Source organism: Hippichthys cyanospilos, chromosome 16 (genome assembly GCF_059441005.1).
Source record: "Hippichthys cyanospilos isolate Australia breed blue-spotted pipefish chromosome 16, RoL_Hcya_1.0, whole genome shotgun sequence".
Taxonomy (NCBI): domain Eukaryota; kingdom Metazoa; phylum Chordata; class Actinopteri; order Syngnathiformes; family Syngnathidae; genus Hippichthys; species Hippichthys cyanospilos.
This window is the reverse complement of record NC_142384.1, coordinates 3547423-3575228: the sequence shown is the minus strand read 5'-3', so window position 1 is coordinate 3575228 and position 27806 is coordinate 3547423. Positions and strand designations below refer to the sequence as shown.

The window sequence follows — 27806 nt, the reverse complement described above, 5'->3', positions numbered from 1 at the left end:
ATGTAGAGGTAGTGGGCTGAGCGTGAGGAAAAGAATGGGGAGGGGAGGAGCATGGAGAGGGACGGACCAAAGTAACACATCTGGAAACTTTTGAAACTAGGTTAAGGCTTCCCAGATGGAAAAATACATGAAGTCTACAGTTTGGAAATCAGCAAAGACGACTAACTAATCGGGTGAAGGAGGTGACCACAGAGAACAGCAAAGAAAGCTTTTTGAAACGTTTGGCTACAATAACCCAAAGAGGACCTGGAAAGGAAGTGAGAAAACCAAGGAATTTGCCAGTTTTGGAATTTAAAACGGAGTCCAACAGCAACACCATTAGACAACTGAAACACATCCTCAAGGTAAAATCTGTTGTACTGCATAGATTCTAAATCGGAACAAAAAAAAAAAACAGCATGTGCAACAACATGTGACTTTTTTCATCATTCCAAAGATTCTATATAATTCCCTTTCTTTTGTAGCTCTCCTTACATAAGTGTTGTTAAGTTGATGTATTTTCTAAGCCAACAAAAGAAATAATTGTCTTACCTAGTTTTAATATTTGCCATAATTTAGACAAAACACATTGTTTTACAGTATTTTCTGTTCATCTAACAATCGTAATACTCCATGTAAAATGATCAGGTACATCAAAACATCTTCATCAATTTTTGCATTTTATTTATATCTTTGAACAATCTATCAGACGATAATATCTTAAAATATTAGTATACTTAGTATGGGAGGATGCTTCCAACTCTTAATATAATATCTGTACCAGATCACTCCTCTGGTGAAATTAATCATTTGGGTCACTGTGAGAAAGAACATTCATCAAATGTTGTAATTGAAATATTTCTCAAAATGATTGATGGAAAAAACGTTTTTTCTTGCATTTTGGTTTCATTTTCGATAATAAAGTTTGTCTGTATTGTCATCGGTCATTTAATGTCAGTGTCACTGGGTAGTTGATTTCAGCGTCAAAAAATAACCCAACTAAAATAATTTAAGGGTACAAATTACTTTTGGTATTTTTAAATGCCTCACTCTTAAACAGTACTGTTATAAAGTTCAAATAAATACCTGTAGTGGCAACTGTGCCTCTGGAACCTAGGAATCTTAAATTAATGCCAAACAAAAAAAACAAAATCATAATTATGTTATTATAATCTGTGAAAAAAAAAGGGAATTCCTCAAAAAAAAGTCATGGAATGATATAGTATTTTTGTGGTTACTGTGAATTATTCAGAATTCCCAACCATTTCAGTTGCAAGGAATCAAGAACAACCACATGTATGCATCTTTGCATTAAGATACAGTATACCTAGTGTGCATAATTGTTATGAACTGTTATAAAATGGTCAAATAACCCACATTCTTTAGCTGTTATTTTGTCTTTAAACTGAAATGCACATAGTTTTACTTACATAAACACACATTTTTTGATTGTACATACAATTATTCAAAACTACGACAAATTGACCTCATTTACAGGTCGACCCCCCCCCCCCCCACACACACACACACACACACACACACACACACACACACACACACTCTTTTTTTACTGCACTTTGAATGAACTTGACAAAAACGTGAGTTTAAGTCTACCTCTGACTTTAGTGGTTACATAGATCATGGCTGTCCACTTAAAACACATGATGTGTGTTATTAAATTCATCATCACTATCTGACACACCAAATAGCTTCTCCCATTTTACTAGCGGATGCTATTTGTTCAAACATCCTCATTACTATTTCACGGGGAGTCATCTTCGGACCCGTACAATTTGTTTAAAATGAAAGTCTTCACAAATGATTTGCTGATCATCTTACTTGGGATTTTATCCCAAGTTTTCTTTATCCAAATGACTGTTGTGAGATCAGAGCGCATACCGTTGCCCATTGCTGTTTCTTCCCCCACCTGCCGACATCAATGCCAGCTCTGCCAACATCCGTGATGGCTTATGTGAGCATACGTCCAAGGGCTGAAGGGCGTCTTTTCCTTTTCATAATGCATCAGTCCATCAAAACAATTATTCAGGCAGCAATTAGGCAAACACTCTAAAACATAAGCACACATATTGAATAAGTCACAGGCGTCTCCAAACTCGGTCCTCGAGGGCCGCTGCCCTGCATGTATTTCGCTTTTGAACTAATGTCCTTCAAACAAATGTCTAATAGATATGTGGAAAACACTTGGTCTGTTTTGAGTTATGTTAAGTCAACCCCCGTATTATGTAGATTGAAAAACTCTATTAATTCTCGGCAAAATACGGTAAATCAAGATTACTGATCTGGAATCATGTGATCATCGTCTGTGAGTCTCATGGACATAATCATTGACACCCCTGTGCTTTTGTCAGATAATGCCAGCTTCGCCAAATAAATTATAGAAATTAAAAGCGCTTGGGGGTGTCACATAAGCAGATTGTGATCATTTTTTTACAGTCAAGGTTAAAATCACATTTTTAATATCTAACTTTTTGTATGCTATAAGCCAAGTTTATGCAACGGGTTTCTTGTAATTGAGTGGTGGGAGGTTGGAAAACAAAGGTTAGTCAACAAGCTTGACATAACTTAATAAGCTCCTGCCCCAAGGGCCATTTTGATACAGGTAGAGTGATATGCATTGTTTGAAAGAAGGAGCTTGCTTACCACTGCCCAACTTTAGCCTATTGCAAAAATGCAAGGCAATAGAAACAAAGACGCCATAGCAAAGCTCTCTGCCAAACTAAACGTGAAAACACCTCATCTTTGAGCAAATCTGTGACAGATAGGATAAATAAAGTTATATTTTAATGTTAATCGCTAATTTTTTGACAACTTGCAAAAAAAAAAAAAATCCACCAATCCTCCTGATGGTCAAGACGAACATTTCCAGGGACTAGTTGAGACCAGTTTCAAATACTGCTGAAGGTTAATGTTACGACTGCATCTGTTTAAGAAAATAAATGACTAAAGACCTTTTATGCTGTTCTATATCAATCTTTTGATCTGCCACAAAATAGTACAACAATTATTATTAATTGATTGTAGTTGAACAACAAAAAATGCCAAATGTGATCATTTTACACAGAACTTAAAAAATGGACATCAAAATTATTGCCATGTTCGACTGAATTAATTAATGAATTAATAATAAATTATATAATGGATTGCTTTCTTGTAAAACATTTTAAAAAAAAGACCATATTATGGAAAGCTGTTTTTTGTTTTTATTTATAGAATGTTATTGATGTTTTGAAACCTTAAGTAGACAGTCAATTGATTCAACAAATACATATCAGAATGTAAATTGTGTGAGAGTAATTGCGATAGGTTATGAACAGTTTTGCTGCTAAAACAGCCAAATCACAAATGTAAATGTCATATTGTTTACTACGCACCAGTCGTGGTTAGCTCACGGATACCACTCAGAGGATCACAAGTTTGCTCTGACCATGGGAAATGCCTACAATAGTATAATTAGGTCTACTGAGTAGGGAAGGGAGCTTCCTTCCTGTCAGCAGTTTGACTTCCTGTGTGAGGTCATGCATCAGTGTCATTCAGGTTCTTAAACACAAACGAATGCATGGACAAAAGCTGAGTGCATCTTCATTCGGACACAAGGTTATAGATCGGTTCGTCAATTTGTGGCTGTACACATCCACTTGTAACGCCGAGGAAATGTCTCACGATGCAAGTATGTTAAGGAAACACAATCAGAGGATGCTGACTGAGAGTAACTACCGTATTTCTTCGAGTAAAAGTTAACAGCCCCTTTTTTTCTTCAATTTGGGTGAATTTGACAAAAATGTGATTTTAAGTCTACCCCTGACTTTAGTGGTTACATTGATCATGGCTTTCCAACAAAAACATATGATGGGTGTTTTTTAAAGGATGAATTTACTCTACTTTCAGAGGCATTTCTACGTCATATATAGAGTAACATATTGTTGCAGTCATGGGGGGGGACAAGACTGCAAGGCAATCTATGTATGCTAAAATTATGATGTCGTAACAATAAAATAATTTAGAAATAAGTTTCAATGCTTTATTTTTTTGACACAGCTGAATATGAATTTGTCGAAAAGTCCTCATCACTATCTGACATAACTTATAGCTCCTCCCATTTAACTCGTGGACATCCTCTCCTTCCTGCTCGTCATTTGTTCAAACATAATCGTTACTCTTCCACGAGTAGTCATCTTTGGACCCCGTCCAATTTGTTTGGAATTATGTTTTATTTTGACAACTGTGGTGAGATCAAAGCGTGGAATGTTGCCCTGCACATTGTTTCTCCCCCCACCTGCTGACATCCACGTGTACTACTGCTCTCGCATTTTTGTTTTAAACGGACAAGTCAAGCCATCTTTTCCTTTTCATAAAGCGTCAAAGACTGCTGAAAAAAAATGAGCCACGCAGCCTCGTTTTCGACAACAAAGAGGCAATTATACGACACTTGATCAAAGTGTATTTTTGCAATGTTTTGTGCAAACACTCCAAAATGGAAGCTTACTATCTCGAATTAGGGCTATATATAGTCATTTTAAGCCTTGTACGTGACATGATGACCTATTTCCCATTCGAATGAATGTCATTCACGCACAGTTTTGAGTTATGCCAGTATTTCTCAAATAGTGGGGTGGGCCCCCTTGGGGGGTGTGACACAATGCCAGATGACCCCAGGGAAAATGATTTATTTTTATCATATGAAGTGTAATTGTGATAAAATAAGGATTGCCATCTTTTTTTTCAGGCACTTTGATGCACGAGTTTGCTGTAAAAAATGGTAGTTAACAGCTGTTGATAGGTTTTAGGTATGCTTATACAATTTTGGCAAATCTTGTCTTATTTATGGTTGGCGTGGCAAGTGGGGGGAGACAAAATGTTTTCTCTTTTCTAGGGGGGCTTTACAAAATATAATTGAGATGCACTGAGATTTGCAGTTATAAGTCGACCCCTCCTAATATTGGGTTGAAAAAAACTTGACTTGTACTCTGATCCACCATGCTATTCGGTTCCTATGCATTATAACTAAAAGGGTACACAGTCAAGAAAAGGCTCCCACAAGTCCAAAGCTTCCATAAAGGCCCCTCCCCCACATTCAGCAAATGCACACACACATGCATACACACACACAGAAAAACACACACATAAACATAAAAACACACAAGCACACACACATTTGTGACTCATGTTCATTGTCTACATTCCCTGGAAAGTTTCATTATGCATGTTACGTGAATGAGATAGTTTAATGGTGAACTTAGTCTGCGTTAGCTACGCAACAACAATTGTCAACTACACTACCACAAATGAATATTTTGCTAATGGATTGGTAACTGATAGATATATTTAGTAGACCAATTGGATCATGTAAATTGCAGCATGTTGACGACTACTTTCTTGTTGCAGGATGTCAGCATCCCGCAAATGTTTGTGCTGCGTCAAATATGTGATGTTTGTCTTTAACCTCATCTTCTGGGTGAGTATTTGCATAAGCGAATTCTATGTGGTAACATTTCAATGTACAACACCAGTTCCAATGAAGTTGGGACAAAATGTCAAAAAAAAAAAAAAATAGAAAAAAATATTGACAAATGTTATTCAACCTATATTCAGAACACCAGTTGTTGAAGCTTTGTAAGTAGGGTTCTTTCCTATTCCTGTTTAATTTACAATTGGAGTTGTTCAACCGTCCGGGATCTCCACTGTCGAATTTTGCACTTCATAATGCCCCACGCATTCTCAGTGGGAGCCAAGGCTGGACTGCAGGCAACCCCGTCTAATGCCCACACTCTTTTACTACAAACACTCGCAACCCTAACGCGTGCACAATGTGGCTTGGCATTATTTTGCTGAAATAAACAAGGACGTCCTGGAAAAGGCTCACAGATATGTAAGTTGCCCCATGCCACAGGAACTAACTCGCCCCACACCATCACAGATGCTGGCTTTTTTTTAACTTTGCGCTGGTAACAATCTGGATGGTCTTTTTGCTATTTTGTCTAGAGCAGGCATGTACAAACCCAGTCCTCGAGGGCCGCCTATCCGGCATGTTTTAGAGGTTTCTGTCCTCCTACCACACCTGATTCAAATGATCAGCTCATCAGCAAGCTCAGCGGAAGCCTGACAAGAAACCCGACCATTTGAATCAGCTGCATTGGATGAGTGAAACATCAAAAACATGCAGGATAGGTGGCCCTCGAGGAGCGGGTTTGGACATGCCTGGCCTCGAGATTGCGACGGCCATGACTTGCAAAAACAATTTGAAATGTGGACTCATCAGACCACAGCAAATGATGGTACTCTGTTTGTATTTCTATTTTACTCAACGTCCCAACTTCATTGGACTTCAGCTTGTCGTTTATGTTTATTGCACTGTTGATGCTAATACTTCATGTCTGAAACAGCTGGGGGGATGTGGATTGTTTGGCGTTGGAGTCTGGCTGTCCTTCACCCAGTCCGAGTTTTCATCTCTTCCTCTATCCTTCCCGTCGCTCTCGGCAGCCAACCTGCTGCTGGTCGCTGGTGGGATCACCATGGTGATGGGCTTTCTCGGCTGTCTTGGGGCCCTTAAAGAACAACGCTGCCTGTTGTTCATGGTAGGCAAACATATACAGCCTGAGCACTGTCCCACCCCCAATTTGTAGGGGTTACGCTGAAGATGTCAATATGCTAATGCAATGTGATTGATTGCCATGAAACGGGTTTTTGACTGGCCCCTTCTCTTGCGATTCAGTTCTTTGTTATCCTGTTGCTCCTTGTCCTGACGGAAGTCACTCTAGCGCTGGTTGTACACATTTTTCGAGATCAGGTGAGTTCACCTTCAGTTAACATTCTGTCTACATGCAAATATTACAAGAACACAAATGATTAAAAAATCACATGAACAATTTATTTTGTGTTTCATCACTGATTCTTAGTGTTGTTTAACCCTTTTCACTTCCACAAAAAATAATCAATATAAAGTGTCAGACCTGTTCTAAAAAAAAATAATGAATAAATATTTGTCCACTGAAAAATATTCAACATAAAGTGTCCTGTTTTGGCATTACAGTAGAGATCCCTTTGCAAAAATGAATTATTAATTATTAAAAGTGTTCCCCCAAAATAATCACCATAAAGTGTCAGACCTGTTCTCAAAAAGAAAGAATTATAAATAAATATTTGTCCACAGAACAATATTCCGGTTTAAGTGTCTTCTTTTGGGATCATAGTCGAAAAGTGTTTGAAAAAATAAACCATTAACCTGATGGGTAACAAGAGTTGGCACGTGACAAGTTGGGTTGAACCATTCATGTATGATGGAGAATCTGTCTTTTTATAATATTGAAATTGAATAACCTACTGAACATAACATTTTTTGGGAAACTTATACTGTATTTTCTGAAACAATTAATTCAATAATTATTTTTTAAGGATTTATGCATGTTTGTTTTATTTAAAATCTCTAGTTGCCCCTGAAGTTCCTTCAAGTACCCCCAGGGGTACCCCTACCCCAGTTGAGAACCACTGGTCTGGGATATACAGTCCCAGTGGTATTTCTTGGTGGAAATGGAAGTGGGAATTTCGAAACTATTTTTCCAAGTATCCTAGACTTATAAATCAGTAATATATGCCATAAGTTTTATTTTTTTTATTTAAAAAAGGGAGTGAAAGGGTCAATAGGAATCATAACTTCACTCTCAGCGAAAACAATAATGAAGTCATATCTCATGACTAACTGCCGTTTTGAAGAGTAAAAACATTAAAAAAAAAGCAAAAAAACAAAGCAAAAATAAAGCTGTTGGTTGATCAGGTGAAAGATATCTCTACGTACAGCCATTTTTATTGTTGTGGTTCGCAAGTCTGACTTTAGTTTAGTTTATTTGAGAATGTTTTGGCTTAACTATCGACCAGTCGCTTTGGCAATTAGCGTACGGATTTCAATTGGTAGATGCGGTGAACAAATAGTACTTTGTCAACTCACCGATCTTTATGTGGTTTGTCACCAAAAATAAAAATCTGATCCATTTTGCTCTTTTTTCAGCTGGATTCCAAAGCACAAGGTGAATTAAAGGATGGGATAAAAAGTTATGAATCAGAACCTGGCCTGAAAAATTCTTGGGATTATGTCCAAAAAATGGTAAGCATAAAAAAAGATGCACTTCAAAATACATTACAAATGAAGCAGTAATACATAGCAATATTGCCAAACTGAATGACTATGACCTTAATAAATTATTTAATGTGTCATGAAATTTAAATATATTTATTTAGTTAAGTATCAGGCAGCTCGGTGGTAGAGTGATTAGAACGTCCACCTCACAGTTGAGGGACCCGAGTTTGAATCCAGCTGGCTCCGGCCTTCCTGTGTGGAGTTTGCGTATTCTCCCCAAGTTTGCATGGGTTCTTCCGGGTACTTCGGCTCCCCCCCCCCACTCTGCATTATGTAGTAAAAAGTGTGACGATGGCAGAGATGTCAGAACGTGAACATTTATTGTTTTCCAGAATGCCACACATAACCCAATATTAATACCCATTTTGGGATCTTGACAGGGAAAAAAATGAAAATAAATAACAATATCAAATCGTAACCAAATATTAATACCCCTTTCTGGGATTTATCACAATTGTGTTTTTGGCGGGATTCATAGTGTGTAGATTGTAGATTGTATTTTTTGAATACAGCCACTGTTTCTTGGCATATGAGAAAAATTGCCTTTTCATCGCATTGTACAAAAAATAATTGTGTGTCCACTGCAGGTTAAAAATCCTGCACTCCAAATCCACTTTTTCCGTTTGTTTTAGGAATGTGTCCAGGATTTTTTTTTAGGATGGGGTGGGGTTCAGATGGATGGATGCATGTGTAAGACGTGATCGTGTAGTTAGAAAGAAAAAAAAAATCATAATGCGTCTCTAGTATTGTTCTGGGGACTGGGTAAAATACGGATCTGGGCCACGGGCCGCCGTTTGGGGATCACTGCTCTAAATTGTCCTTAGGTGTGATTGGGTGCGTGAATGGTTGTTTGTCCCTCTGAGACCTGCGATTTGGCTGGTAACTAGTTCAGGGTGTCCCCCACCTTCTTCCCAATGAAAGCTGTGATTGGCACCAACAAGCCTGCGACCTGAATGAGGATAAGCCGCTCGAGAAATGTTAAGTTCAGATATGCTAAATTCAGCCCTTTTTTCTTTCAGTACAGCTTATAGTTAGGGATACAGCCAGACCATTTTATATGGGTGGCAATGGTGTCACAAAACCTCAAACAGGGGCAGGGTTTTATGAAATAAAATAATTTGATTTTTTTTTATAAATTCAAGGTAATATAAACAACTACCAGGTATCGTTGGCTCTAAAAATATTACATGTGAAAATGGCAGAAAAATCACAGTGGGTGACGTGCCCCCTCACTTGCCGTGCAGACTATAAATAAGATTACAGTACTATCTAAAAAAAAAACCCCAACATGTATACATATACCTAATACTGTATCCTTTTTAACATAAAAAAAAGAAAAAAGCAATATAAATAAACTATCAACAAGTGTTAACTTCTTCATCTTCTTCATCTTCATCTTCATCTCAAACAAAAAAATAACCAAGTGCATCAAAGTGCCTTAAAAAAAAAAAAAAATATATATATATATATATATATATATATATATATATATATATATATATATATATATATATATATATATATATATATATATATATATATATATATATATATATATATATATATATATATATATATAAAACGATTCCAGCGCCATATTTTTCAAGAAGATTTGTGTAGGCGTTGTACAACTTTTTGGATGTTTTGAACTCCTCGCTATCACAAGATAACATGAGTCATATTTTGAAACCGCCTTATACTTCTTTTGCAGTTCAAATGCTGCGGCGTTACTAACAAAACCGACTGGTTTGAAGTACTCAACGGAACGCTGCCATCGTCCTGCTGCTCCGGGATTGACCAATGCACTGATGGATGGAGTGAGGTCAGTGCCATGATGTGGCATTTACACAGGGGCGCATGGGCGAGAAATGTGGTTACCAACTGACAAGCCTGATCCATTTATATGATGTATAAAATCACTCGCTGTTTACATGTGGTTTGCTGCACATCACCAAGGAGGGCTAATGTCCATGTCAATACGAGCGCAATGATTTAGTCAAGTTCCGTCCTTTACATACATTTCTTGCCATGGTAACAGGAGCCAAATGTAGCCATATTTTGATTGTGGCCCCAGATGTTCAGTGGTTGCGCCTCACAATAGCTGAAATGGCAAACATGGTTTTAAATGAACTTTTTGTATCATTTGGTGATATGAGTTTGAAAGATATCCCAATAGCCCTGTCTGTAGTCAGTACCTCAGCCCCCCTCATAATTTATTAACGATTGCACTGAACGTCATGCTTTAGGCTTTACAGTGATCCCTCCTACTTCACGGTCTCAGATATGCGGTCTCAGTACTTTGTGTTTTTTTTCCAGGAAAAATTAAAAATATTTCAAAATAAAAAATCATTTAAAAAATGTGCAAAAATGTAAAAAAAAAAGAAAAGAAAAAAAGTACATTATAAAGTACTATATTCATCAAATAACGAAGTAATATTAGTTAATAACTATGTTAAGAATTCTTCAAACGTTAGAGTTCGTGACGTTTATTATCTTATTTTGAAATGCGTGCTTTTAATTTGTCGGGTCGCGTTGCATTTCCGTTTCCTGTTTTACGTTCTCTGTGAGTCATTCGGCTCGTTACGGTGACGTAGTGAATGACAACGTAAGCTCATATTTATAGTTTATTATCATTTATGTTGATAACGCACGATACTGCCTATGTTTAGTAAGCGATGAGTGTTTATTCTGTTTATGCGTTCGTTTGTGTAGAGGTTGCACTTTATAGTTGTTAGTTGTTGCTAACCCGCTAATGTCAGCTAAAAATACAGTAATTTCATCGATTAAGTGTTTATATGTTAGTTTACTGACTTTGAGATTGTTGTTGATTTACTATTCAACAGATACTACATGATACACCATACATGAGCCAAAATAAATGTCAAGTTGAACGTGATGACCTCAATGATGACTCTTTCACCGGAGTCTTGGTGCAGATAGCCAGTCCTGTTTCTCAACAAATTCTCAACAAACTAAGTAATATTAGTTATTTAATGAATATACAATAAGGATAATGTTATGTTAAATAATAGGATAATGGAAATAAAATACGCAAAAAATAAAAAAAAGGATTGTTTATGGTTACTGCGGCTATATTGGGGCGTACATAGAAATCTAGGAACTGATACCCTACTTCGCGGGTTTCAGACTTCGCGGGGGGTTGACAGCCCCCATTAACCGCGAAGTAGGTGCGATCACTGTACTGACATCCAGAGGTAAAAACATTACACAGCACATATTAAAAGTAGGGGCTCCTAATTAGAAACTCTTCAAATGTAATATTTATCCTTGCTTTTACCATTAAATGAATATAGTTAGCTTGACACACGTATGAAACAAACAGCATTGGGGTGATTTTATTTTCAAGTTTTTCCCGGAAACAGGTCGTGACAAAGATCAAATTGTCATCTACTTGATTACTACCTCACAATTCGGCTCACCAGTACCATTATTTTGGTTCTTTATTTCTTATGAAAAGAAAAAAAAAATCAAATGTACATTTCTGTGGGCAATAGGTGTTTTATCAATAACCCATATAATGTGTGTACTCTGAGGAAGAAAGGGGGGGGGGGGGGGGGGGGGTGTACAAATTCTAAAATAAACGATATATGTTTCTTCCCTGTCTGTTTTTTTGCAGCCTTGTTACCAAAAGGCCAGGCAGTGGCTTCTGGACAACATTCCATCAGTTCTGGTGTTTGGCGTGTGCATTGGTGTTGTGCAGGTACGTAGTTTCAAACATGTTTTTCCGCATCAGCAAGTTTGTTGGAAAAGTAGTCAAAAGGTTCCTTTGGGATGACAATATTTCCCAGGTGCAATATTAATCAAAATTCCTTGTTTTTACGAGATTCTACGAGCACATAGAACACAATTGAGCTTTTACTAGCTAAAATACAATATTCATCCTGATTAAAGCTTCAAGAAGTGTAAACATATCCACTTTGTGCCTTGTATCAAATCATCTAAATCGAACACTAATAATATTTATTGATGAAACATAACTGTTAGTGCACATCATTACTGTAACAAATGTACTTGAAGCCCTTAATTAATATAAATTCCCAGAGGTAAATGTTGTACAACTGTTTTCTGATAGTTATGACTTACTTTATTGTAGCTTATTTGGGTACATTTAAGTATTTATGTTGATGAAATAATGTTTGGCCTTAAAGTTATCCCATGTCTAATACTCAACCGTAATCCCCCGCATCAGATTTTGGCCCTGGTGTTCTCCATGCTGATGTACTGCCAAATCACTTGCGCTGAGAAGTATATGGACTGATTGTGGACCTGCTGACTGGCCCATTAAGGGGCAAGCACTGCTCAAGATGCCAACTACGGTTTAGACTGCTAAAGTGACACACACGGACCCAGTGGTAACTCTGTCATTGAAATGAAAGGAACATAAAAATGATGGATTTACACATGGTCAGAGGTCAAGTCTACACAGCCTTATCCAAAAGCCAAGTTTTTGTCATGTGATAAAGATGAATTTTTTTCCGAACCTCTCCCATTATTAAACTTGAACTGGAAACTGTACAACTCAATTGAAACAAACAAACAAACAAACAAACAAGAGAGCATTCGAAAGAGTTATAAGAGGGTATGCACACTTGTGCAAGCTTACACTGTATACAGGCCAAAGGTTTGGCCACACCCTCTCTTTAGTTTCTTAAAGCAATGACGGCCACTTCGTTTTCTTGAGTATATATATATATATATATAGATGCTACGTTTGATTAACATCTGGACTGAGAGCAACCCAGTAGAGGGGAATAATAAAGCGCAGTAAAAACAAAGCGAACTTAAATGAAGAGATTAAAGCACCTCCATAATTAAAAAAAAAAAAAAAAAAATCACAGGTTGTCCAAATTGTCCCCATAACTTGTCTCCCTTTTATTGACACAAGTAATCGACTTTTCTGCATCTTGTGTCTTGTCAAAAATATATAAATATATTAAATAAAAATAAATTACGACAAAGGTTTTTTTTTTGGTTCGTTTTTTTTTCTGTCTTTTAGTTTTTTTTTTCATACCATCCTTACAGAGTATTATTCAAATAATTTTTAGGGCAAAAGCTATTTGTACTTGTACTTTAAAATATGGCTATGAACAAGAAATCGTGGAAAAAGTAAAGGACTGGGTACTTTCCAACACACTGTATAAATAAACTTTCTGGTCTGGAAACAGCAAATTCTAGTATTCATTCAAAAATATTTTATCATGTAAAATTATATAAACATTTCCTTATATTGTGGCTATTTCGCTTGTGTACAATTAGACCACTGGTCTTGCAGACAACTGGGTCAGATTTACCTTAACCATTACCATTTTTTTATAGCAAAGCTAAGCTTTTTTTTTTTTTTTATGAAGAAATCATTTTTCAACCAATGAATTTTGTACCAATAACCTTCAGTGACCAATGAAGCATTATATATTTGTCATGCTTTGCAATGTGTTATTGTGCTTCATGTCTCAATATTTTATCTCTCTTTTGTGTGTGATGCATATTTGACTGCACTAAATCTACTGTAATGGATATTGCAGATATGAGCTGGAATGCAACAAAAAGCATTATGTCATTTCTTCCAGTTGACAGTTTTATTTACAACGTATTTCTTTACAAATATCTTGTATTCATACAATCAAGTGAAAAGTATTCTCACAGCCTCTGGCCACTCTCAAATTCTACAGTGCAAAGTTTCATTATAAAGCCCTCAAATATTTTGGCATCCATATGTAAACTGACCTTACTCGACAGACTTCCGTCGAACGTAAACTCAAACAGCAGTGATGCTTCTTGCTAAATCAATTAATTTCACTTTTGCATATTTAAAGTTCTTCAGGCTGTAAATAAACATATTGTGTATTTTAAATCGCTGCTTTGCCGCTTGTCTCTTTTTTTTTCTCAACATTGCAAATATAAATACAAACTTGGTAAAAACTGCAGACATTATTCAATTGAAAAAAATCCACTGGTAGTGGATAACATAACATAACAATAAAGTCCTCTTCAAAATAACTTATTACACATCATTTTCACAACTATGTCTGAACAGCAAAAAGGCAATAGAAAAATTTTGGGGCACAGTGATGCATGATTCCAAGGGTTTTGACATTTTGAAAACATCCATTGAGCAACATAAATATAAATCCAAACAAAATCTATGGTAGTGTACAATTAGGAAACGTAAACTGAACTTTTACCTTACTAGTACAGTATCTCAAAACAGCCACACAGTCAAATGAGGTAGGATCAAGCATTTATGGCTCAATGCTAAGTTGCAAATAGTTAATGGTCATGGCCTGGAGGAGCAAAAAGGAAGTCCTGCAGCATCTGATGTCACAAAAAAAAAAAACCAAGCCATTTCATGACTTCCTTAAAACAGGAAAACAGGAATAGTTTTCCGGTACGCATTCCGCAAAAGCCTTTTTTTTTTTGTGATACGTTGTGGTTGTCAGCAAGAAAATATTTGCCAATATTTCCTTAAACCTTTTCAGGACTTGTCTACACATAATTCGGGCTATTTAAAGTTCCCCAATTTGTGTGTAAAAAATAATTCCGACCATATAGCTTTGCTTATTTAAAAATAATTGACGTTAGTTTTGCCATACTCTTCGTTTGTCTCTTACTTTATTTTTCTCTTATGTTTCACTTACCTCATTTTAAAATCAGAGATTGGCAAAAACTGTTCAAAACAGCGATTGGGAGTGTGAAATTTTTTTTTTTTAAAGTTGAAGACAACTTGACAACTTGCAATTTGAGCCAGAAACTTGAAGTCAAATCAACACTTTGCTGACCGCGTCAAATCATTTGGTGGGCCAGATCTGGCCCCCCGGGCCTTGACTTTGACACTTGTGGAGTAGAGCGATGATGTAAAACTTTTCATGAAAAAAAAAACGGACCCATCTAGAAGACAGGGCAAACAGGAGACATCAAAAATCTCGTTTACGTGTGAACTATGCCTCAATCTCATTCAAACTTGATCAGAAGTGATGATCCAAGTTGATGAGTAAATGTTCACAGCAATAACTCAGATCAATTAACACAATGCAGGAAGACTTCAAGACTCTTCACGCCAAAGTTGATGTCATGAAACATCACTAGCCCTCTTCAGTCATATTCCACAGGATCCTTCATATCTGCCACATTCTCCTGAGAATCAAACACAATAAAAAATGTTCGTCAATCTCAAACAGATGCTCTGCTAGCATAATTACATTCAAACTACACGGCCGGTTTCCAATGAGGATAGTACATGGTGTACACTGTACACAATGAAAAAAAATGCAGAATGTGCCACAGTGTTCCCTGAAATAACTTCAAGCGGAAAAATATTCTGGGATGAATAAAATGTACTGGAATCTAATTGGTAAAAATTAGGCAGTGCTTTGTGTTTGTCTCTGCAATAGCAGTGGTTATGTACCGTAATTCCCCAAATATAAGCTCTTTTTTTCTCAAAAATAAAGGCCAAAAGTATGGGTGTGTCCTATAAACTTTGTTTTATTCGACACCAGGAAAAAATGATCTCGAGTTTTGACGCAGTGCATTTTTATATTAGCCGTTTGCTAGCTTAGCTTGTAAGCAGCCAGTGCCTGTTGCAGCTAACGGCAGCTCAAGTTTGCTGGGGTTGTTACAGCATTATTTTTGGTTAAATAAGTGAGCAGATTGAACCAACGTCCGAGTCCATCCTTGTTCACACAAAAGTTAGATTACTAAAACCGAGAGAATCATGTTAAGGTTATGATGTCTCCAGCTCATTCAATTAAGATAAGCATTGAAACTTCAAACCGTTTTATTGTTGTAACATTAGCATTTGCATCTACACGCGAATGCACTCACACTTGTCTCATTTCCGCCCCACCCCCTCCCCCATAACCACATTATTCAGTATAAGATGAAGAAATGTGTTTAAAGTGCCATAATTTTATCACTTTTCTAACACACCATGTGTTTTAATTGGGCAGCCATTGTACAGTATGTGGAACCACTAAAGTCAGGGGTAGACTTATGCTAGTGTGTTTGTAGAATTCACCCAAATTGAAGTAAAAAAGGGAGGGGTCGACATACACAAGGTCGCCTTGTACACGGAGAAATACGGTATTCTACTTGACTCGTTTATTAACTGCGGTCTTTTGGCAGATGAACACAATTATAAACTTGGTGAAACACGTATGCTGCGCAACTTTGGCTATTTAGGGTAAAATGAACTGGAATCGCATCGCGAGGAAACAGAAAAACAACTGCTTCGTGCGCATTCTGTTACACTGGCAAGGCGTTCACTGACCGCTCACAATGTAGGAAATATAAAACACACTTAACGCACATCAAATATTTAACTTATGGATATGAACAAAAGAAAATATGAAGAATTTAGGAAGACGAGATTGATTCTGTTTAGCGATGGTTTTGACATTGTTGCCAAAGTGTTGGTGCGTCTTATACACGGCAACATACACGGCAATACAAGAAGTATTTCCAACTGCGGAACTCTGTCAAACGGAAATTTCTGAACCAGGAAAAAAAACATATGCGTTACATTTTATACGCCTGTATCACATTAACGAACGATGCCTTGCAACGGAACTTCCGGTATCCGGAAACCGGAAGCTATTTGCAGGACCGCATTAGCGCAAACACAGGAAGTTCCTGCTCGATATAACAGAAAAGTCTCCACTCCTGCTTTTTCACTTTGATATCATCCAAAATAGCGAAATGTAAGTGACTCTGTATTGTTATGAGTTTGGCTGTACTTACGAAAGATATTAATGTTATTTATTTGCGTCCTGTAGATCGTGGCGCCCATAAGAAAAAGAACGGTAATGACCGTGGAAGAGAGCGTGAAATTAATCCCTTTGAGCAAAACGGGATGCAAAGTAAAAAACATTCAGGAGACGCTCGGAGTCGGAAAGACTCAAATCTATGAGACATTGAAAAACAAGGAATCCATTCTTGCTTAGTATTCTGGCAATTCACCTTCTCAGAGGAAATTGCTTGTTGCTTGACGCATAAGAATCAACAGACATCAGCGATTTTCAATTGGAAGATTACTTGCAATTAGTAACATAACTGTATGATATGCAAACATTTTCATAAAGCAAGAAATGAAGCCAGCACAGCAATTCACAAGACTCATTTTTTTCCCCAAGACTGTCAAAACTCAACATTAAAAATAAAGTGCAGTATACAACACCGTAGTTAAGTACAGTACAGTAGCGTACTGTATCTGCGTTATTTTATAAACAGCACAGCCTTTGGGCCATATTTTGCACTTTCCAGTATTGTCTTCATATAACGTGCATGTTCTGAATACTGCAGTTTTTGTTTAATAAACCAGTTATTGATTGTGTTGTTACACATGTACTCTATTTCGTTAACGTACTTGCACATTTGAGCAGGACATGTTTCATTGTTTCCCAAATAAGGAAATTCCGTGATAAGGAAAGATTGGAAAATGCAAATATGATTCCTGACAAGAAAATACTTACTGTACCAGAATTTGACCCCAAAATTAAGCGTGCGTCTGATACAACGGTGCGCCTTATATTTGGGAAATAATGGCACATAATTTACGGATATGAACACATGAAGATACGAAAGGTTTAGGAATTTGAGATTTTTTTTTCTGTTTTGCTATAGTTTTGACATTTGTTGCCAAAGTGTTGGTGCGTCTTATACACAGGTGCGACTTATTTTTGGGGAATTACAGTACTTTCTCTTCTAAGTCTTTTAAATGGAATATATCAGGCGTGCGACATAACGAAGTACTCACCCATCCTCCTTGACTCTTTAACCAGGGGGCGAACGTCTCCATGTAGCACTCGGCATACCCTTGCATTCGATGAACCCCAGTAGCCGTCACTATGCGCCTTGACACCTCCATGGTGACGGCCATGCGGCGTAAAGTTGGGCTCGCTGTCGGCAGGAGGAGGGGGACGTCCGATACCTGGGTGGTGCTGACGGTGTCGAGAAGCCTGGCGAAGGACGCGTACGATAGGCGAGATAAACTGGAGCGCAGGAACGGATCCGTCTCGATCTGTACAAAACAAAAAACCAGAGGGATACATCATTCATCTGAAGGAAATCCTTGTGAACAATGACAGATAGAGAACAAGACAAAAAACACATGCCCTGACATCAATTGAATTGTGATTTACATGGTGCCTGGATATACGGTACAAAATGCAGTTTTGCAATTATTGATCCAAAAATGAACTTTCGTATTTTCCGTTCCACTTTTTACGTACCTTATTATTGATAGAATCGGCCTCAGCAGACAACACTTGAACAAGCCGCTGCACCACAAGGTCTTTGTCATCCACATCGGGGAATGGAACTTTAGATTCAGTGAGTCATGGAAAGAGTAATACAAAATATATATATTTGTAAACTGTTTAACTTGATGCTCTGCGTTTTAAACAGAACCCTGAGACTATTACAGAGCAGGTGCAACTATACAGAGAGTTGATTAGACACAGGTGGAATCTATTGATCATCATCAGTCATTTAGGACAACATTGGATCATTCAGAGATCCTCACTGAACTTCTGGAGTGAGTTTGCTCCACTGAACGTTAAATGGGCCGAATAATATTGAACGCCCCACTTTTCAGCTTTTTTATTAGTGAAAAAAATTGATACTATCCAATAAACTTGCTTCCACTTCTGTGTCTAACATTATTTTTTACACTTGGCAGTGGTTCAGTGTGCCATGGAAGGAAAAATCTTTCACAACATCTTTCACAAATCATCAGCCCTTGGAGATTTTCCGGCAGTTGGAGTCGGCTGCGCTGATGCCCAAACGCTGCAGAGCGCCTCCCGTCTACCTAGTGTACCAAATTGCCAAATATCTGTCTAATGCCGATTCAGATGGAGCGTGATGGAGGCGAAAAAACAGACGGCTTTATATTGTAGTCAATGGTGTTCGATGACGGGTCGAGCGAACCGATGGACGCGATAGAGCGACGCGCTGCCTCCTCGCCCGACAGGCACCGCGCGTAATTACGCGTGACGCGAGAATTTAAAAAAATGTTAACTTTTGTCACGTCGCGTCAGCCAATCAGCTTCGGGAACGCTCAACGGCTCACACGGGGGCAGGAATGAATCATGGTGGCCGCTTTGCGGTCACCGGGAGCTATCCAACCGGCCAGCTGAGCTTTCAATACAAAAACGGAGCCAAGCAAGAGCACTCACGTGGCTTGTAGAATGGTAGAAGGGAGAACATCGGACAACTGGTATGTACAGCGTTTGCTTCCTTTTTTAACAGCTGTTGAACCGTAGTTACTGTGCCAAGATAACGATAGTGCAGCACTGACAGCACAGTATTTAGCACGGTATCAGCCACTTGATTGCGACATTGAAACTTTTTTTTCTTTGGCAGACGAGTATTACCACAAAGCTAGAGACACGTAGTGTAAAAAAGAATAAAGGTGTTGTAGGAGAAAATATTGGCTCTGCTACATCCCGGAAAAGTGAAAGTTCTCAGCAATGCTCTTGTTTCCGGATCCACTGTAAAGTGCAAAGCAAGTTCACTACACTCCCCTCCCCTCCTCTGGCGTGACAAAAAGTGACTTCACAAAAGTGATCATCTTGACTCCGCGACAAAACGCCTCGCATAGAGCGTAAACGACACGCGTTGTCGCGTTCGAACCACCCCGAGCATGTCTGCGCTGCGCCAGACTTGCGCCTGAACACAAAAATTGGAGTCTGTGAATCAATAAGATGGCCAGAGTAGTAGTTTACATTTTGGTGAGGCATTATGAGGACCAAGCCTGGGGAACAAGGTTTAACTTTCTGCTTGATTGGAATGAGATGCTTGTTACTTCTTGAGGCGTTCACAAATGCAAGTATACAAGTGAATTACCTGACGGAGCTTGCGGGAGTGTGGGGCTCGGCTTTTTTGTACTGGTCGACCTTTGGGCAATCTTTTCCAGCTTCTGCGCAACTTCGTCATAGAATTCAGGAGGGTGATCTAGATGTCAAGATACAATAATAGAAGGGTTACACGAGCGATCAGTGTCAAGTCTACTACATGTCAGTTTACAGACAACTTGACAACAGGAAATTTAGAATGACTTCAACATAGTCTTGTATTTAATAGTATTTTAGGGCAGTGGTTCTCAACCCTTTTCAGTGATGTACCCCCAGTGATTTATCTTTACAGCCAACTAACCCTTAACCAGTAAAAAGCATTTTTGGGTTTAAAAAAAGAAAGAAGAAAAAAAAGAAAAAAAAGAAGAAAGACTTAAAAAACATGCCATCACTGTCTGATTTATGAAACTTTGGGCCCTTTCAAATTTCATTTGTATTGGTCCTCAAAAACAATCAATGGATCATAGAAAAAAAAATCTTGTTATCAAAAAGAAATAACATATAAAAAATATTCTTCCACAAAAAAAAAATCAATATAAAGTGTCAAACCTGTTCTCAAAAAGGAATGATTATAAATAAATATCTCTCCAGAGAAAAATATTCAACATAAAGTGTCCTCTTTTGGGATTACAGAAGAGATCTGTTCACAAAAAAAATTACAGGTAACTTAATTATTACAAGAAAAAAAAAAATCAACATAAAGTGTCAGACATGTTCTCAAAAAGAAAAAATATAAATAAATATTTGTCCACAGAAAAATATTCAACTTAATGTGTCCTCTTTTGGGATCAACAAATGGGGGAGGATCTGGCTTTTTAGAAGAATGAAATTGAAAAACCTCCTGAACATAAAATTTGTTTTATGAACTTATATTTTTCTAAAATAAATAATTAATTCACTAATTTTAAAATAATTTTTGCATGTTTGTTTTATTTAAGATCTCAAGTACCCCTAGAGGTGTCTTCAAGTACCCCCAGGGGGTACTAGCACCCCCATTTTAGAAACACTGTTTCTGTTTCAAGAGAGCCTGTAGCTACTATATAGTATGTTTATGGAAACCTTTGTGAATAAAATGCCGCAAAAATAAAATAGTCAAAACAATTTTAAAAATTCCAATATAAGATCATAGTGTAGATTGCCACTACTTCAAAAGCATTGAGAACATAGTGGTGCCAATCTTTCCATTGCATTGTTTTGGTTAGCAAAACAGGTTTGTTTGGTTCTTTCTTGTAATTGACAAGCTTACTTGGGGAAACAATGGTTGGTATTAGCTCAGCTGTTTTGTCGAAAAGCAACGTGGAAGGCCTCTGAGGTTGAGATCCGGGTTCCTCTTTCTCCTTCTCCTTCCCTTTAGCCTCTTCTTTTTCTTTCTCCTTCTCCTTTGCCTTATCCTTTTCAATCTTTATTTTGAAAAAGTTGGAAATTCTTTTTTTAATCTTCTTTTTATTCAGTGTCTTGGTCTTTTTCTTTCCGCCTTCATCCTCTTCAGACGTAGAGGATGCAGACAAAATATCTTCCTGCAGAGAAATTTTTTTCTGGTCAACATTTATTGTATAAGAATATTGTTGTGTGTATTTAATGACAGTTAGTACAGTTATTAAATAATGCATTATTTACTTACTTTTTAAGAAATGCCCTAATATTCTGGAAAATGAATTGAAAAATTAAAGTGGTGTTGTTGATTTGGTTTTGACAGCACCACGTATAATGACAAGTTTTAATGGCTGATGTGAGCTTATTGACGTTTAAACGCTTCGGAAAATAGCCTGTTTGTGTGTGTGTGTGTATGTATGTATGTGTGTGTATATATATATATATATATATATATATATATATATATATATATATATATATATATATATATATATATACACACACACACACACACACAAACACAAGAGATAAGACACACAGAGGAGAGAGAGGTTAAAAACTTAAAAGTATTCAAGTATTATATTCCATGTTAACTTTATGAAACATTAAGTTAAAGGGATAACCTTGCTGATTTGTTTGCAATATTGTTGTCATTTGATTTATGACTTATTGACTTTGAGTGCCTAGACACCAACAAGCCTGCGACCCTTGTGAAGATAAGCGGCTCTAGAAAATGGGTGGATGGATGGACTTTAAGAGCTTCAAAACCAAGTTTTAAATATGTCACTCTACTTACTTCTAAATATACATATAAACTGTCTTTCATATCAATTTAAGGCTCCTCCGCTTGTTGTTAGCGTAACCTATAAGCCAAAACATTTGTGATGAATCTGTTATTATTTTTTGGAATACATATTAATTAATTTGCTGTGTTTGTAAAAATAATATGTAAGAGGATCTTGAAAAATATTCACAAAATAGTCAATGGCAATTTTGTAGGAAAAACAAAACTTAAGATTATTTTTCAAAAGCATTCAAAGGACTGCAATGGTTCCAAAAAACAGTTTTCCAAGGTCTCCAGTGTCAGTCCCAAGGCCCAGATAAACAGTAAAGATCACCCAGCACATAGAACTGAAGTACATACATCATTTATGCTGGAAACACAACTGAATGTAGTGACCCCAGATGGGAGAAAACCCGTGGAGAGGATTTTTTTGCAGCATTTTTGTGGCAGGTCACCTATGATTTTGAAGGCTTGGTGTTACTTGCTTACCTCTGATAGCTCTTTGATGTAGGGAGCTCTGGGCTTGACGTCTTTTTCTAAAGAACCTTTCCCATCTTTTGCAGAAAAGCGCATGGTATTACGTTGCGGCACCTGCTTTCGCAAGAGCTTGAAATTACGCTTCTTCTCATCCGATGAGCTTTGCTCTTCAGCTTGAGAATCCCATCCATCTTTTACTTTTGGTTCTGGCTTGACACTGTGAATTAATTAACAGAATGAATAGTAATGAACAACAGGCACACACATGCAATAAAACCATGCCATGCAGTAATTCCTAGACATGGTACAAATCTCTATGCCCAAATATTGTTACTGAAGAGTGAAGCTCACACAGAGAGAAAAAACTGTTAGCAAAAGTGAAAAAATGTGGAAGTTCCTGTTTGTGTTTGTTTGTTCAGTCGTATATCCGTATATGCATGTTTTAGTATTGTGTATGACAGGATGAAAGTAATAAAGATGAGAGATGGATGAAGCAAAGTGAAAAACATAATGCAAGAAATTGATGTAAGTATGAAAATTATGTTTACACAGAATTGCTATGGTGAAAAGTCCCCTGATGTGAAAAATTTCAGACTGCAAATATGATTTCGTTGTGGAGGAGTTCTATTTTATTTAAAATGTGATGGGTCAGACGTAAAACGTCCTTCAATTCTGGAATAACCCAAATATAAGATTGAAAAAAAAAAGTTTCATTAATCTATTGATAATATAAAACTCTGAGCAACTCACACAAAAAATAACTATTAACAGGTGAGTTTACAATTGAGAATAGGTGTTTTTTTTCTTTAAATGCATTCCTTTATCGTGCTGATTTCATCTTTCCACAATTAACTATGGGTATGCATAATATACCACAATTGGCATCAATGGCTATTTATTTATGAAATATTGTCGTGCTGTTACCTTCCACGTGTGATGGCGAAGCGTGGGTGGACTGAGTCACACGACAAAAATAACTCCTTAGTGCACTTTACTTGTCTCCAATACGCACACAAGTTACACGCACGAGTGAACGTTTCGTTAACATACTCTACGTTGTTCTTGGCCTCTAGCTCGGGCACAGACAGCGCTGAGCAGTATCCGTGCAGTGAGCCGTGAGTACCAAAAAAACAACCATAGAACAACAACTCGTCTCGCGATGACAACCGCGAACTGGACACGAATGTTGCATTCAATGACCAAACTTGGCTCGGAAAACCAAAACAAGAATTGATACACAACTATAGGTCGCCAACATCTGAACTGCCTTACAATATGATTTATTTTGGCGAATCTATTTCCAATCTGGAAGTAAGGCGCTTGGATCCCTTAAACCAGGCATGTCCCAAAGTCCGGCCCGGGGGGCAAATGCAGCCCGTGGTCAATTTTCATCCGGCCTGCAGCCTCTGTCATAAAATCAATAACGTCTGGCCCGCATGGAGAATGAATACATTGGGCAGCAGCGCTGTTACGTGCGTGTGCTAATTGCTGCCATCTATAGGCTCAATTAGGAACAGCAAATTAGTATATGAGTAATTGACTGTATGAGCCCTTAACTTTCTAAAATGGCAACAATCAACAACAGGAGGAAAGTTGACTGCGAGGGCCGATGGTTCAAGGATGAGTGGAAATTGGACTATTTCTTCACTGAAATACGGAACAACTGTGTCTGCTTCATTTGTGAAGAGACAGTTGCTGTTTTTAAAGAGTTCAATGTGAAGCGACATTACCAAACAAAACATGCTGACGTATATTAAGGCAAGATCAAAGGTAATGAACGCAGCGAGAAACTGAAACATCTTGAAGCTAGTTTAATCTCACAGCAGCAATATTTTACAACTTTTACAGACAGCTGGATAAGGACAAGTCCGAGAGATTCGAGCAAGTGTTAAAAAAAAGTGAAGTTAAGTGAATATTCAATTTCAATGTTTAATGTCAATTCAATTTTGATATGCACGTTTCAAATTAACCAAAACACATGCTTAAGATAGCTGAAATTAAAATAAAAAAGCAAATGTGAAACACAGAACGGCTCGCTGAAATGTATTTAAATTAATTGCTGTTCCATGTAAAGAATGTCCGCCAAGGTTGGCCCCCTTACATATTTAACACACCAAATCTGGCCCCCTTTGCAAAACGTTTGGACACCCCTGCCTTAAACCTTTCCTCTCACCGTGTGGCTGCCGCCCAAGAAAATGTGAGCATGTGTTTAGTCTCCATTGGCCGTACAGAGCAATATTCATTTCGCGACATAACAAAATGCAGACCCTATCGTTTTGAGGAGAGGGAGTGGCGTGCAAGTGCAAGGCTCTGAGCTTCAATATGGAACATACTTATGTCATGTACACTAGGACAAGTCAGAAGTGTCAAGTACATAACACGCAGTGTGCCTAGAAAGGAGGCGTGGCCCAGTGAGTGAGTTCAGGAACATGGCGAATAAGTCTTTGTGAACGTTTACACATGAATTTTGGCATACTTTAAGTGCTTGTAAGTGTTCTCATATTGGGTCACTTTGTAGTGCTAAATAAATAGACTCTCCCAACTCTTTTTTTTTTTGTTGCAAATCCCTTGAAAAGCGGCATATCTCCAGCTTGCTTGTAAATCAAACATAATAGCATAAATATCAACCAAGTGACAGCACATAACGTCAAAATCCCATAACTTGGAGCACTCGTAAGTCAAGGTACCAATGTACCTAAATACACACAGGGACAATATTGTTGTCCACCCTCTTGATACGACATTAAAATGATAAAAGAAAGGAAAATAATAACAATAATAATTAAAATGGAATAAAAAGTGAACCTGTGAAAATCAGACATTGCTTTTGATTAATGGTTCTCAGAATTATTTAAAAAACAAACTAACAAAAAAAAAAAGTCAAGAAACGGGCCTGGACAAAAAAGATGGTAACCTGATTATCACAATATCACAGCCTTTTCTGGCAATTACTTCAGTCACACAATTTTGTAGCTTTACAATAAATGAGACTAGTGTTGACTGTATTCTACTCTTCCTACATTTTTTTTTTTTTTTACACTCACGACACATGAATAACACCAAACTGCATACAATCTTGATTGACATAAATTACCTGTACTTGTTGTAATCCTTGTAAGCACCTCCAACTCTGCCCGGCCGCTCCAAAAACGGAATAGTCAGTGTTCGATGGAGAAAAGCTTGGAGGACAAGGCGGCTCTCAGCTTTGATCTCAAGCAGAGAGATGGAGGTCACGGAGGAAGAGCGACCCATAGACATCACTAATATGAAGTAAGACAGAATACAGCAGAGCGTTAATGTATACTCTTTCTGTGTTCCTTGAAAGATACAAGAGAGGAGGTAAACATAAGCTTAACAAAAATCTTTCAATGAAGAACAGCATTACAATTATCGCTGCATGGTATGCTTTGTACTTTGAAACTGGTTTTGTAGTTTGGACATATATAGTGCAACTTTGCAAATCCATATCTGGTGATTTGCCACAAATGTAAAATACATGTTATCTTATTAAAAGTTGGAAAACTCTGGCCTAGAGTAAAGCCCTGATTATTCCTACACAATGCATACTCATCACAATACTTCATTCTCCTATCAGATTGTTTGGCAAATGTGTTAACATGTTTCTCTTCAGTTTGCCATCCCCACCCCCAATATTGTAGACAACAACATTACAACATATGGCATTAGGACTATAGGCAGATGACATTTAGTTTTGCAGTTACCAGCTTAATTATTACTGAACATATATTAAACACCTTTCAAGATTTGAGAACAGAAGCAAAAAAATAAATAAAAAGAAAAAAAAAATCATTTGTATGTATGTAGTTCAGTGAGGTTTATTTGTTCAAAAGGAAGTATAAAGTATAGAACGTATATAATCCAACTCCTTGTATTCTATTTACTCAGATGTCAAGACGTATAAACATTGTTTCACGTATAAAGACAGAACGAGTCACACTCCTCTTATTGGATGTCATTATTACTATAAATAAACTCATAATCTAATTCATATATAGTCACGTTTCTATATAAATATGTACAGTATACATAAACTATACATATATATATATATATATATATATATATATATATATATATATATATATATATATATATATATATACACTATGCATTTATAGACACAGATCCATACACATACTGTATAAACATACATACATACACACACATACAGTATTTCTTATTTTTCACATGTAACAAACTTTTAGACAAGATCTTATTCATTTTATACATAATCGTTTGTATTTTTCAAATACTATATTTTTAAAACTCTTACATACGTCATTATGTGTTACTTCATAAATAGTTACAGAAATACATTGTCCGTCCATCCCCAATTCTCTCTTAAGTATCTCTGAAATAGGCTTTGAAGTATCTCTTTGTGATGGGTTAATGCTCGGGGCTTTTTTTTATGCTCGACGATACTTTTGTTTTACATGGGCGCGATTGAAAACAATGACGTCACAGTGAGCCCTTTTCAACGTCGACGATACTGTGTTAATTTCTTTTACAACAAAAGTCTCGTTTTGTCTCCGTCCCAAACCGCCCGTCTCTTAACTTGAGACAACTCCCTGACTGTTTGAAAATTCACCGAACAACGACTGGAAGTTAAAAGAAGCCGGTTTCGTTCGAGCGCGGTCTCGCGAGAAACGTCTCTTAACTCAGCGATCGGATAGGACGGCCCACACCAAACCAAATCAAAGTTATCGCCGCAAAATGGCACCATGGCTCAACTATTAAACTAATTTCAACGACGTATGTAGTTGCCTTCATTTAGATTGGAAGTACTGCCTCGAAATCGCACACGACAGTGTGTGTATGGTTCGCGTTCCTAGGTGATACTCAAGTTATAAAGTCATTACAGCCCTAACTAAACGTCTCTGACGAGATGGGCACAAAAAATATCAATTAAACGTTTGTGTATAAAATCTTACCGTACCTCCTTTGTGTGTCGGTGTCACCGAATGTTGAGATTTCCAGTTTGTCCAGTAGCTATTTTAGCGCAGATACGAGGGTGGGCGGGGCCTAGTTTGGAGCCCTCCAAAAAATTGACACAGGTTACGTGCTACACTACGGTTGTAGTTTTCATTGTTTGCCACTAGATGTCCTCATAGGCTACCCTGCCGTCTCTTGTGCATGCATTTGGAGGTCACAAAAG

The 27806-nt window shown here is 37.3% G+C and overlaps 2 protein-coding genes across 3 annotated transcripts; one reads left to right on the top strand and one right to left on the bottom strand.

The window, feature by feature from the left end:
- Positions 1–88: 88 nt before the first annotated feature.
- tspan4b (tetraspanin 4b) lies at positions 89–14000 on the top strand. The gene is made up of 8 exons (XM_088437512.1): positions 89–344; positions 5383–5452; positions 6381–6572; positions 6710–6784; positions 8000–8095; positions 9840–9950; positions 11766–11849; positions 12339–14000. The coding sequence occupies exons 2-8, from the start codon at positions 5384–5386 to the stop codon at positions 12405–12407; spliced, it is 696 nt and encodes a 231-aa protein (XP_088293638.1). The 5' UTR covers positions 89–344; position 5383; the 3' UTR covers positions 12408–14000.
- Positions 13707–27806, bottom strand: bcl2l12 (BCL2 like 12). Of its 2 annotated transcripts, none has more exons than XM_088437510.1 (8): positions 27583–27806; positions 25725–25890; positions 22643–22847; positions 21242–21512; positions 19988–20095; positions 18373–18461; positions 17898–18161; positions 13707–15280 (listed from the first exon to the last, which is right to left on the bottom strand). In XM_088437510.1, the coding sequence occupies exons 2-8, from the start codon at positions 25886–25888 to the stop codon at positions 15239–15241; spliced, it is 1143 nt and encodes a 380-aa protein (XP_088293636.1). In that variant the 5' UTR covers positions 25889–25890; positions 27583–27806; the 3' UTR covers positions 13707–15238. The 2 variants fall into 2 exon arrangements, with proteins under 2 accessions (XP_088293636.1, XP_088293637.1); XM_088437511.1 differs by having other exon boundaries at positions 27588–27806.

What these genes read in the sequence shown, in the direction of transcription:
- tspan4b (XM_088437512.1), top strand. Translation starts at nt 5,384, where the DNA reads ATGTCAGCATCCCGCAAATGTTTGTGCTGCGTCAAATATGTGATGTTT. An exon ending in TCTTTAACCTCATCTTCTGG is followed by an intron (nt 5,453 to 6,380) that starts GTGAGTATTTGC and finishes TGTCTGAAACAG; the next exon opens with CTGGGGGGATGTGGATTGTT. An exon ending in AACGCTGCCTGTTGTTCATG is followed by an intron (nt 6,573 to 6,709) that starts GTAGGCAAACAT and finishes CTTGCGATTCAG; the next exon opens with TTCTTTGTTATCCTGTTGCT.
- bcl2l12 (XM_088437510.1), bottom strand. Translation starts at nt 25,888, where the DNA reads ATGTCTATGGGTCGCTCTTCCTCCGTGACCTCCATCTCTCTGCTTGAG. An exon ending in AAGGATTACAACAAGTACAG is followed by an intron (nt 22,848 to 25,724) that starts GTAATTTATGTC and finishes ATTAATTCACAG; the next exon opens with TGTCAAGCCAGAACCAAAAG. An exon ending in ACATCAAAGAGCTATCAGAG is followed by an intron (nt 21,513 to 22,642) that starts GTAAGCAAGTAA and finishes ATTTCTCTGCAG; the next exon opens with GAAGATATTTTGTCTGCATC.